The 12723-nt window shown below is 39.5% G+C and overlaps 1 protein-coding gene across 4 annotated transcripts in view; it reads left to right on the top strand.

Annotated features, from left to right (window-relative positions):
- Positions 1 to 12723, top strand: part of GALNT18 (polypeptide N-acetylgalactosaminyltransferase 18) — a 230072-nt gene that overhangs the window by 97395 nt on the left and 119954 nt on the right. For all 4 annotated transcript variants that reach the window (XM_027699814.1, XM_027699797.1, XM_027699821.1 and 1 more), the window contains one exon: positions 9611 to 9803. In XM_027699814.1, the coding sequence (XP_027555615.1) occupies positions 9611 to 9803 (193 nt within the window). The remainder of the gene's footprint in view (positions 1 to 9610; positions 9804 to 12723) is intronic.

Genomic DNA, 12723 nt, shown 5'->3' on the forward strand with positions numbered 1-12723 from the left:
TCCCTGTCTCCCTGCCCACCTAGTCCTGGGAGTCCAGCTGGAGGATCCATGGGCTTGCTACTGCTGCTTCTCCTCATCTTCAAAATCCACTTTTCTCCTGTCTCTTGAAGAACCTCTGCTCACCCTTTCAGCTGTCTGGGAAGGGATGGGGAGAAGAAAGGGACAGTATGGGATCTGGTCAGGAAGCTGGAGGATAGTCTTAGGCAGGAACAATTATTATTTAAGCTGAGCCTAAACCATGGTAATTAAAAACATAGGGGGGAAAAAATCACCCAGAACCAAACAGAGCCAAAAGAAAAAAAAAAAGAAAGAAACCCAACCAAAACCAACCAAAACAAATGAAAAATACACACTACAACCCAAAAGAAAAACCCAAGCAACTAACAAAGTCTCCACGCAGTTTATTGCTTTATTGCCTGTGTGAGAGGTCCTCTTCCATTCAGTGGCAAAAATAGTGTGATTTTCAAGCAGAAATCTCTATAGTTGTAATCCAGTGATCAGTATTTAATTACTGGCCTTACCCAAGAAGGTTTGATTCATCGTATCTGACTCCAGTTTAAACCGAGCTATCTGACTCTAGTTAAAACTGAAGCAAATCTCTGAATTAAAAAAACAACAAAACCCCCAAAGTTTCAGATTTTTGTTTTACATCCATTTACAAATAAAAAATACTTGTAAATGCAGTAATGTGGTTGCATAATACTAGACCTACCATAAGCGATCTCCCGTGTTTCCACTTATTTCTTTCACAGTAATAAGGAAGTGAGGAAAATCGTGAGGAAAAGTGAGAAATTTAGCTTTGTTACTGAGCATCAAGTAGAAGGAGTCTCAATTTCTGGCAGCTCTCTGTTTGCTGAATGCAAACTGGTCTCTCATCTGTGAATTTCTGTTGCCTTCCTTTCCTACCTGGAATAAATACTCAGTGTAACCAATTTACCTAATGGTCAAGCAGGAGGTTATACACATGTAAGTCAATTGTTCAAGATCTTATGAAGTCACCAAAAGTCAGTGGAGTTTCTGTGTGAAGTTATTGAACACTTGACTGTTCTGCAAAATAGGGGTGTAATTTGTACATTCTTCTTTTCATTTGTACAGTGCTCACTGTAATGAAATTTCATGGGAATTTTGAAAATATTATCACAAATAATTTAAAAAGTGACTGTTCTGTGTGATAACATGCTGTCTTTTTCATCCAAGACAGGAAACGTGTTAGGCCAGTGCCATAATTCTCACAAAACTGCAGAGATCAGAGGTGATGAGCTTAAATTGGTTTAGCACTTTCCTTGGCTGTTTGATCTAATCAGCATTGCGGGGGGGGGTTATTTCTACTAACCAGAACCATGACCTGGGACCAGGTCATGCTGCTTATCTGAAAAATTAGGGAGGTAATTGTGCCCACCTCCTTCCTCTCTTTCCATTGTGGGTACCACTACTATTTCATGGCACTTACACTGCAGTTTTTTATGTGTCACAACAGAAATAAAGTCACCAAATTAATTTTCAAGCAGTTTTTGGCAAATTATTACTGTGTTATTAGACTGTTTTTCCAAAAATTTTTTTATGTTTACCTACAGGTAAAGTTTAAGTTAGTGCCTTAAGTACAGACTTATTTGAAATGAGAAAAATAATTTTGCAGTTTAAAATGTATTTCCTGTGATGAAGACAACATTAATCCTTTAGGTTATAGTCAATAAATAATCATTCTGGCCACCCTTTATCTTGAAGGTCTGTAGTTAAGCAATTTAGTGTTGCTTCAAATGAATCTATGCTTTCTTAAAATCTAGTTTCCAAGAGGAATGCAGAAGGGTATTGCTTTGGACAAGCTTAAAAGCGTGTTTTAGAAAGTCTGAAAATTCGGAATTTGTTACTCCTTAGTCTTCAATATCCTTATAGTGTGTTTTTTGAAAGCCAGCCTTTTACCCGTTTGAGAAGACAAGATTGGTTTCTGTCAAAATATTGTTGTCAATGAATACAGAAAGCCTTAAAAGTGCAATAGTGGTACCTGTCAGAGAGCTCTATGTCTTCATCTGAGAGGGAATTGATTCTACTGAGAAATATGTATTTCCTTAGATAATCTCGTTCCACTAAGTTAGAAGCTTTTACCCTGATTTCAGGTTATCCAGTCTTGTAGTAACTTTGTGTTAACTTTACCAGAATGATGCAGGGACCTGTCTAGCCTGATTCATATCCATGGCACAGTTATGGCTAGAGGGGAATTTAATAGGCTGGTAGTGAGAACATATCTAGTAGAAACAACAATGGCCAGGATTTATAGTGTTTTCAGATCAGAATAGGCTAGTTCGAGGGCGTATGGAAGAAATGTACCAAGACCTTCTTCCTAAAAAGTGTTGTTTGCCTGCACCCACATAATATGATTTAGTGTTGGCTTGATGACATAATAAGAATTTCATTTTTCTCCTGTACATTTTCTTACCCTTAGGAAATAACCACTGTAATATAATTTGCTGGTTAATTAGCAGTTTGTAAGTTTGGTACTTGTAGTTCTGAGAGCCCTTTAACAAAGTTCTTAAGCAGTCTCAAAACCCTCAGGTTTCTCTTAAGAACCAAATTTTCCTGTTTCTTATGCTGCCCTCTAGTGCTGAGCACAGTTTGAGAGTCATCTTCAAAACTCTTCAGTGTAAAGTAACTTTTGTGCCACGACTTTCTGGGAACTGTTAGGTTATCAAAGTCTGCCAGGGCAGGAAACATCCACCTTCTCTACATGGATGTCTGTCCTTGATGGGTGACCATACTCACATATATATTATGTAGAACAGACAGAATTTTGTCCAAGTGAGACAAACATCCAGTTGTCAAAACTCCAAAGCTGCCTTTGTTGGCAGACTGACATCTTCACCAATCAACAGTCAAATGAGGTGAGGTTCAGGATACATGGCCCAGGTAAGTAGAAGGTCTTGCAGTATTCTGTACCAGTGACCTGCAGCCTTCTGGGACCAGTGGCTTCCCCTCAGTGCCCTCCTTGGGAGGAGCATCTGGATCTCTTCCAGTTGCAAGTGCCCTGATCCTGAGCAAAGTGAAGCCAAGTCTAAGGTAGCTCTTCAGCACAAATGAGCTGCCCTCTGACTTTTTCATGAGTTGGATTGTCACTGCAAGTTACACATTCTATTGCTGCTCTGCCTGCATTACTTGAAATCCAAGTAATCATAGCCAGGCTGTCCATCTGCTGTGCAAGAACCTGAGTTGTGGTCATTGGCTTTCAGTACATACACATTACCATCTCCTTTTCAGTCTCTTGCAATATATTAACTCATTCCATTATTTCAGATCTGAGAAGACTTGATAATAAGAACTTCTTAATTCGAAATCAAAGATCTCATGGATCTTTCTATCACCAGACATCTGATATTTCTGATAAGAAGTCCTGGAAAGGAAACGACAAATCAGCGCATTAAGGAAAATGCGTGACACAATGAATGTGATTCCTTTGAGTGTGTATTTGTCAAATAATTGACTCCCCATGGTCTTGTCTAGTGGAGAGTTAATAGGAAAATCTAGGTAATATGAGTGTAGGCAAGAATGCTGTGGAGACATGTGGCACCCCTGCCCTGGGGAGCTGTTCCAGCTCCCTGCGTAGTGTTTGCATGTGCTTGGTGTGAGTGTCGCTGAGGGAATACCCAGGCAGATTTGTCCCAGGCTTCCTGAGGGCACAGGGTGCTGGGACAGTCTATTTGACCGAAAATATAGGAGAAAAAAAATCCCACAGAGCACTTTAGTGTGGGAGTAAATCTGGGTAAAGATTCCAAATGCCTCTCTCTGGCTATTAGTTTATATCTACTTGTGTCATTCATACAGGGAAAATAAAGTCTGATGTTTCTGTTTCTATAACTTGCATGAGACTTCAGGGAGAGAAAGGGCTTCTGCTAAGCAGCAGAAGCAGACTGAGTTTCCACCCTATTATGCAAAATAAACATGGGATTATTTATCAGAAAAAAACAACAACAACAAAATCAGATTTTTCCAAGAGACTCTGGTGGGTTTTTTTAATAAACAAAAGAAAAGAAATGTTAATAGCATGCTAGTAGCTTACCAATGTTCGTGTATATTGGCTGCTTTGAAAGGCCATAGAGATAACATATCAATTTGTAATATACAAATTGTTTTTCAAGTTCTAAAAGATGTCAAAAATTTTTTGAGAGAGTTTTTTGGCATTTCCTTCTATATGTGGTGTCATATGCAGTTTAATTTTAAAGTTTCATCTGATTGTTTGCTATTCATAGTGTTACCATGAATTCCTGACAGCTTGTCAAGAGAGGATCACCTTTTTTTATTGTTGTTGTTTTTCCCCCGTTCCCTGTCTGTCTGATGTGTCCGGTGTTTACACTAACTACAGAGCGTGATGGGATATGCAAAGTCTGGGTATTGAGCTGAATCTTCTCAGGGTAGTTGCGTGTTTTGTATGTAGTTTGATCAGATTTATTGTTTTTTTGCTAGTCTTTGTCATCTGTGCAGATAGAGTCTGAGAGTCTGACAGACTCTTTCAAGTCTCCCTGAGGAACCCTGGCAACTTCAGTATGACTTACTGAGCTGTAAGTAAGCAGTACTAGGAGAATTTAACTCACTTAGATATTTCATTTTTTTCTTAGGTGCACTTCTGCTAAAGTTATTTCTTCAGGAACAAAACTAGACTGACAAGGGGAATTAACTTGAATATTCAGAACAGTAAAGTTCCATTTACAGCACAAAACAATATTAATGTTGATACCTCATCAGCAGTATTGTAATTTTTGGGGAGGTGAGAGAATATGTAAAATAGCTTTTCTGAGAGAAGGTCTGCCACTCTTACTGTAACTTTCAGTTTTTGCCTTCTGAGTATACTTTTCTCTATGGCTGATGCAGTGGTGCAACTTGGTGAGCTGTTTCTCCCATTGCTTGTCGGTGTTTCATCACACTGTACATAACAGGAGGTGATGTTTTCATTTCAGAGGTTGATTCATCTGAAACAGGATTTATAACAGTGTCCTACATGGGAGCAGTCTTCCAAGACAGGAACCATCCAACTGTAATTTTTAAGGACTCTGATAAGGTCTTTGCATGATTTACAATAGATTTTGAAAGTGGGATTCTCCTGTGTGTATCTTGTTGTGTGACAAAGTTTAGGTAAACTTTCACTCTTCTAAAAACTGTGACCCAGTGCAAGTCTGGGATTTTTACCTGTAACATAGAATAGCCTCTGGCAAGAGGGTATAGGGGGTATGGATTGTCTAGCAGATGAAGGGCACCTATAGAGGAAAAGGATGAAAGGATCCTTCCTTCCATGGAAAGCTGAAAGGCTATTGCCTGCAGGAAATAGAATATACATTTTTTTGAGTGCTGGGAGCCAGTCTCCCTCAGAGAGCTGAGGTTTGTTTTGTCTTTAATGATAGTCTACTTAGATGCACATCATTAGTCCACCTTGTAAGCTAAGGCAGGGTTACTGCATCACCTCTAATCACGGTGTGCTCCTTCCTTTCTGGGCTGGGAAAAGCACTGGAGAACTCAGAAGGGCAAAGATCAAAGCCTTTCTGCCTACATCCTGGCATCATTTCCAACTCATTTCTCTTTTTGTGAGCAACCCATTACACCTGAGTGTGTATAGTTTAGCACAGTTATTGATGCCTTCTGCATGTCTTTGGCTGACATAGGGGCATTTTTGCAGATAGGATGTCTTTGCTGACTTACTGTCTATGCCTTCTTGTTACTGGCACGTAATGAAATCAGCAGATAAGGTTACACTGTGGATTTCATAAAGTAGTTCTGTTTCCATGGAAGGCATTTTCACAGTGGTAAAGCTTTGATATGAAACACTGCTGCTTTTGTGAATAGAGCTGCAGTCAAATAGGGACTAGAACCAAAATTAAACTTGCAGACCAGTAAGAACAAACAGCATATCTGAATCTGTCTCTGCAACTATTTTTGCAGCCCTTTTCTGACTTGATCCTTTCTTTTAATGGTGAACCTGTTCATGGTAACCTTTCTTGGGAAGAGAAGTCAAAATCTGAACAAAGCTAAAAAAAAAATATATTTCTTAATGAGCTTCAGAGGCTTTTATAGAGATTAAACTCAAATTATTAATTAAATGATTGTGTTAACTGGTAATAAATCAAATACTTTCTTCAGAGGTTGTACAACAGTCAAACAGACAACAAAATGTCCATCTCTTATTATTTTAGTAGTGTCTTGTGATTTAGTGTCTTTGACTAATTTTGTATAATGAGCGATAGAAAGAGAATTTCTTGGAGACTGGTCAGTGAGATCAGATGAAGCAATGGATTTATATTAAGATTAATTGCATAACTAGAAAACATGATCCAGAAAGTATGAACCAATGACACCTAGATGCTTTTGAAATACAAACTACGAGGTTTTTTGACTCAGGTAAATGTATGGCCACCTCTGTGCTGATGCCATGAACAGACAGGCTTCTGAAAGGAGATTTCCTCAGCCCAGGTGTACAGCCAGCTGACTCCTGTGTAATATATTTCTGGCACTAATCAATTTAATGGCAAGGTGTCAGTCTGCCAAGAGTTAAGACCAAGCTCGTGTCTGTGTACGGCCCTTCACCTGGTGGGTAAAGTTAATGTGGGGAAAACCTCATCATAACATTTGCAGTAATGTGCTGCAGATAGCAAGATTCCTTCCCACAGGAAAAATGGAACTGATCTTTCTTTTTTAGTGCATATAAATGTGCCTACCTTTGTATTGCTTCGGGCAGTACTACTCATGGGTCACCTTTGAGCCTTCGCCTCCCATGATCATTCAGCAATTGTAGAAGCAAGTGGTAAGAACTGGCTGTGAGACTTCAGGCCAAGATCTTCTTACAGAGACTAAGGCATCAAGTACACTTGTTGACCAGTCAAAAGGCAGCTGATGGTCTGATAATAATTATTTTTATTTCCTCTGAGAGACTGGCTGAATAAAGTTGCTTCACCCAAGGGTTTTCAGCCAAATAGAGGGAAGAGAGACTTTGTCATCAGAGATGTGTGTTTAATTCCATTGATTGGAATTGTAATTGAAAATTCTTGCTCATGCTTTTTTCCTGTAGAATAATGTATTGAAATGACATGTCTGCTTAGCATACAAAAAAGGACTGCATTTGGCAAGTGGTTGAGTAGAACTTGTAAACTAATTTCACAGATATCCGTTGCTGGAAAATCTTAACCTTGCAGATGTAAACTGGATTACTGACCACTTTTTCAACCAGAAAACAAGACACTCATAGATCACTTTAGGAAATACTCTTGCCTACAAAATCATTAGATAAAATTCAACAGACGCCTGTGTGAGTGTGATTCTGTGCAGGTGGTTGTTTCTGAGATGGCTCTTCATCCATGAAAATTATCTTTGGCACTGCCTGTAGTTAAAAATGCATATGCATGCACTATTCTAATCGTGAGTCTTATTTTTACTCACATGTCTTAATGCATTGGTGTGCTGTCTGCATGAGAGGGGATCCTATAGCCTTGTGCCATAAGAGTAATAATAAATATAGAATACATCAGGTAAAGTGTGCTTGATTTAAAGAAATGCAGATTACTGTAACACAGAACAGGTTGAACAAATACTTGCATAGTTTTCTTGATTAGCACAAATGTACATATTCTTGAAAAATGCTGAGCTACATTAATTTCTACTGGCCAGGGTCAGGAACGCACCTGATCTGAATATCTCTTAGGATGTGAAAAGTTTGTGAAATTCTTCATGCAAATTCAAGTTGGATTTGTGGAGATCACATAGTTACCAAACAACAGAGACACCTGAGACTTCCCATGTTGCTGTGATTTTTGGACTGATATTTAAAGGCTATTCTGCCTTTCTCAAGTTAGGACCCTCTAAAACAATCTAAATTTATCAAACTTTCGTAATTTCCATTGCAGAGTTGTATGTGAACGCACAAACTCCACTCCCCCATTAATCTGTGTGGGAGCAGGGCCTGTCAGAGTAGTTTCCTTCTTTGGCTGAGGCTTTAGCATGTCTTTCATCTTTGAAGAACTGTAGCCAATTCCTGAATTCAGGCTCAGAGACAGTACTTTGACAAGTAAAGAAACATTACGTACTTACAGAGGTTGGAACGTAACGCCAGGAAGCAAGTGTCATTAGTTTCCTGTCAGTATTGTCAGGGGAAAAAGGAGAACATCTTGAGTGAATCAAACAGCTTAATCTTCTCAATTTATGTTTCTGAGTTTTGGCTTCTTTTTAGTGAGAGATCAAAGGATGCTTCCTGGCGTTCTTTAGGAGTCAGGATTCTGATGGCATATACTGCTAGTACATAAGCTTGTCTTTAGGTGTTTCCATGAAGCTTGAGCCAGCTGTAGGTGACTCTGGGTGCTGAGGAGGACTTTGGACACAGCTGAAGTTTCTCCCTGTTGGACAAATTGAAAGACTTTCCAAAGATTCACTTTTATTTTCATAAGTCCCCGTCTCATCAAACATTTATTGTTTGTGAGTATGGCTCTTCAGAGAGTTTTTTATTTAGTTGGTTAGTTATTAATGGCTATGGTGCCAGCTGATAAAGAGTTAAAATTTGCAGAAAATGAAGGTGACCTTCCTTTGTGAGGCTCTAATTTATGTTGACAAATAAGGGTCAAGTAAGGCAGTTGGTCTTTCTTTAGTGGTGTAGTGTGAAGTGTTCATAGAGACAAGGGGTTCTTTGGGTTAGGTTGTGTGGTCAACTGCGTGAAGACCAAAGGGCTGGTTGGAGGGTGGGATGGTGCTGTCATAGAGAGCCTCACAAGTCACCTTGAACAGATTTCTGAGCACTTAAACATTGAGAATGAATGCTGTGATTTCATTGTACTGGAGCTCTTCTTAAATTAACATCTAGGTATATTTTCCCCCCTCTCCTCTGTTTGTCATAGCAACCAGAGATGTGGCCTTGTGGAATGAAAAACTTATATTATGACACAGATATCACAAAGTGATGATCCCAGTAGTGATGTCGCACGCACCTAAATATGGACTGAAAATTCAAATAAGTTGGATTGGTAAACTGGTCCATAAAGTTACTGCCTGACTGAAAATGGTTTGATATTTAAATATCAATTTAAATTAAACTTAATTTAAAATTAAATTTAAAACAGATTTTTTCAATCTGTTAAATCTGTAGTTTCAAAGAACTTATTTTACACTTTGGACTTCGTCAGCCATTTTGTGCATTCTGTACAGACTCTTCTCTGTCTTTGTTTTTCCCCTTCAAAACTTTCATCTTTTTCTAGCAAGGTAATACAGGCTGAAATTAAATAGTTTAAATTAAAAAATAATTTAAATCTTTGTATATAAAAGCAAAATAACATTCTTGTCTGATAAGAGTCCTTCTGAAATTTAATTCACTTAGATTTATCAGTCCTGGCCTTCAGTCAGATCATGATGAAAAAGAATCGTCTCTGCATAACTTTATTTTGAATATTAAATTTGAGCCTTAGGTGCTAATAGTTATACCACCACAAGAGGTACGTGAGGGCACGTAATGGGAAGACTTACAGGCTGCTGTAAGCTGGCAGCAAGCACTGTCTGTGTGGTGCTCTCCCTAAAGTTACGCTTTTTAAAATAACATGCCCTAGAGCCTGCGGAATGAAAATCTGAAATTGTTTCATTTTGTCTTTGTCTCTCGTAGAAGCTCCACCAAAACTGGAAGACAATCCTGCTGAGGCATTCACTGACTCCTCTCTCTTTGCTCACTGGGGCCAGGATCTCAGTCCCGAGAACAGACGTATCGCACTGAAGCAATTCCAGTATTACGGATACAACGCGTACCTGAGCGACCGCCTGCCTCTGGACAGGCCCCTGCCTGACCTCCGGCCCAACGGGTGAGTGCCTGACTCCACCCTGGCACTGCAGGTCCTGAATTGTGGAGTCTGTTTCATAGAATCATAGAATCAGCTGGGTTGGAAGGGACCTCCGAGATCATCAAGTCCAACTGTTGATCCACTACTGCCGTGGTTACTAGACCATGGCACTAAGCGTCACATCCACTCTCATTTTAAAAACCTGCAGGGGCGGAGGTTTCACCTGGAAGTGTTACAGTGTGCAATCACATAGTAGGCAGCTTATGTAAGATGGTCAGAATGAGTAATTTCTATCAGATATATGAAGGCCGTAAGTTTCAAATGTCTTCTAGAACACCAGAGTGCCCAAAGTAAGTCCTGCTAAAATCCCACTAAGTATTCATTGAAATTTCTTCAAGATCCTTTGGAACCTTAAATTCGCCTACAAGTTACATTAGATAGCAAGTGTTTTATTGCTAAAAGAAAGACCTTTCAATGTTAAATTTCAGTTTTATCAAAAAATTTGACTAACATAGGAAGAAAATAAGAACTGTTGTCTTTGAAAGCCCAGAACTGCCTGATTAAGACCAGTAGGCAGGTGAAACTGTTGAGCCCTCGTGGTGAAATGCACACTTCAGTCAGGCAGCATGAGCCTGCTGAGAGCCCACGGAGCCTCCTTCTCTGGGAAGTTCTCTGCTAGGAAGCAGGTGTGTCAGGCAGGGTGAGTGCATCCACTGTTATTCCACAGTGGCTTGGTGAGATGAGTGGGACCAGTAGAGTGAAAAACCTTCCCTTCAGTGCATTTGAGTTCTGTTCTGGTAGGACCATTCACAGACACAGTTAATGTTCAACTTATTTTAAGCCTCGGTGATATGTCTGATCCTAGGAACAAGCAGCAGCTCTGGAGATGGAGAAATGGGTGAAGGGAAAACTGGTTTTTTGCAGCTCATTAAAAAAATAAATCATTAAAATAAACATGCTGGGTACTTACCAAATCAAACATGTGATCTTATTCACTTATTTTAACCAAATATTTTAATTACTAAAGCAGCGAGCAGTGCATGTTGCTGTACATTAAGTTGTTTGGTTATAACAAAAAATATATGAGCACCATCCCAGGCAGCACCGCAGCAGTATCTACACTATATATTATTATTATATACTGCCTTTTAGAAATATTTTTATTGCAGATTTGCAGAAATACTGACTTTAGGAAATCGAAGTCCATGCAATTATATCTGTGTTTTGGTTAAATTTGATTAAATTTGATTGTCTGTAGTGACAATCTCTTTTTTAATCATAAACTAGAGGGAAAAGAAATCTTCTGTCACTAATAAGACATCAGTGATAGAAATGTTTCTGTTCCTATATCTCTTTTGAAATTACTCTTCTGAATGATTTAAATTGAATTTTTTATAACTAGGGGTTTTAAAAATTAAAAAGACAGGGAAAATGAATGGTACTGTAACTGAAAGAAATAAATTAAGGTTGGGATTTTCAAAAAATCTCCAGTTAGAAATGAATCATGATCCTAATTTCTGTGAAATATTTGGTCCTTAGTTGACTGTCTACCGGAAACATGTTAGACATCACAATATGTTTATGGACACATACATACAAAATAATGGCTGACACTGAAATGTAGTAAATTCTGATACTGAGGGAAATGAAGTGTGTTGTCAGGGAGTATGCAAACTATTTGCTGTATCTACAGCACCCTGTGGAGTACAGAGCTACAGGGTGTTCTGAAAGTCATGTTGCTGAAAAAAGAATCCTCACTGCTGATGGGCGAATTCTCATTTTTGTGAGAGCCCATGCATGACTGTTGGGGGGGGGGGAAATCCCTACTCTGACAGTATGATTGCCATTGTAGTAATCAATTTTTAGGATTTGTAGCACCTGTTTTTAAGCCAATTGCACCCGCTTCCTGAGTCTATATAGATGTATTTAAATTATCCATGGGCAGATACCAGGCTCAAGCAGCACAGCATGAAAGCCAAGGACAGCTTGGTCTGAAGGGAACATGCAGCAAGTGGCGTGGAGACCGAGTTAATCAGCTCTGCTGGACCTTGGTCAGTTGTGGTATTCCTGTTCTGACTAGAAATGCAGGAAAGCACGGATGTGACAGAGGCACCACAGTAGCTCTGTATGGACTTAGCCTTGGCCTAACCAAGCTCATTAGCCTGGATTTAGCAGTGGTTCTGCAAGAACCTGGCAAAGGCTTGTGGGGGGGTAGCTAAAGGAGTGGAGTTCACATAGTTGTGTCTGGGCTCAACTGTGGTCTATCATTGTATTCATAACCTACTGTATGAAGTATAGGAATTTGGAAAGACAACAGAAATATATGTGTAACTGAAATCTAATGTAATTCATAGATGCTTAGGCCCAGTTGAGACTAGGAGAATTAAGTGATCTGCCAAAAGTGTGTGGTGTTAATAGTCCCTTTTATATCATTGTGGTATGACTCAGCCTTGACCTTCTTTCTGCCTGCATTGCTCTGAGAATTCACATCAACATATCTTAGCACGGGAGCTCAGCATTTCTTTACAGGGTTCTGCAGTGAGAAAGGACACTCCACATATATAATGACCCCATATTATAGCACAGAGTATTTTCTGGGGCTAATATTGTTAACATTTAATGCCATGACAAAACCAGAGAAGGGTTAGAGATTGCTGAGCCACAACACATATGGAGGAGAGGGCAAAAGTTCAACCTTGCCCAGTCCTGCAATGTGGATGGCATGCAGAGCTAGGAGACCGCATTTAGTAGTTAGGGCAGTGCACTCTGCCCAAGCCTCTGAACTCTGGCTTCTCTGGAAAAAGACAATCATCAGTCAAATGGAAACATCAAGCAGATTGCAATTGGGTCAGGCTGTGGCAGTTTTCACACCTTGCAGTGGGGCTTTCTCATGTTTTAGGTACTGCAGAGGTCTGACCCTGGGTACAGCCATGAGCCTTGT

Source organism: Neopelma chrysocephalum, unplaced genomic scaffold (assembly GCF_003984885.1).
Source record: "Neopelma chrysocephalum unplaced genomic scaffold, ASM398488v2 Primary Assembly neopelma1_24, whole genome shotgun sequence".
Taxonomy (NCBI): Eukaryota; Metazoa; Chordata; class Aves; order Passeriformes; family Pipridae; genus Neopelma; species Neopelma chrysocephalum.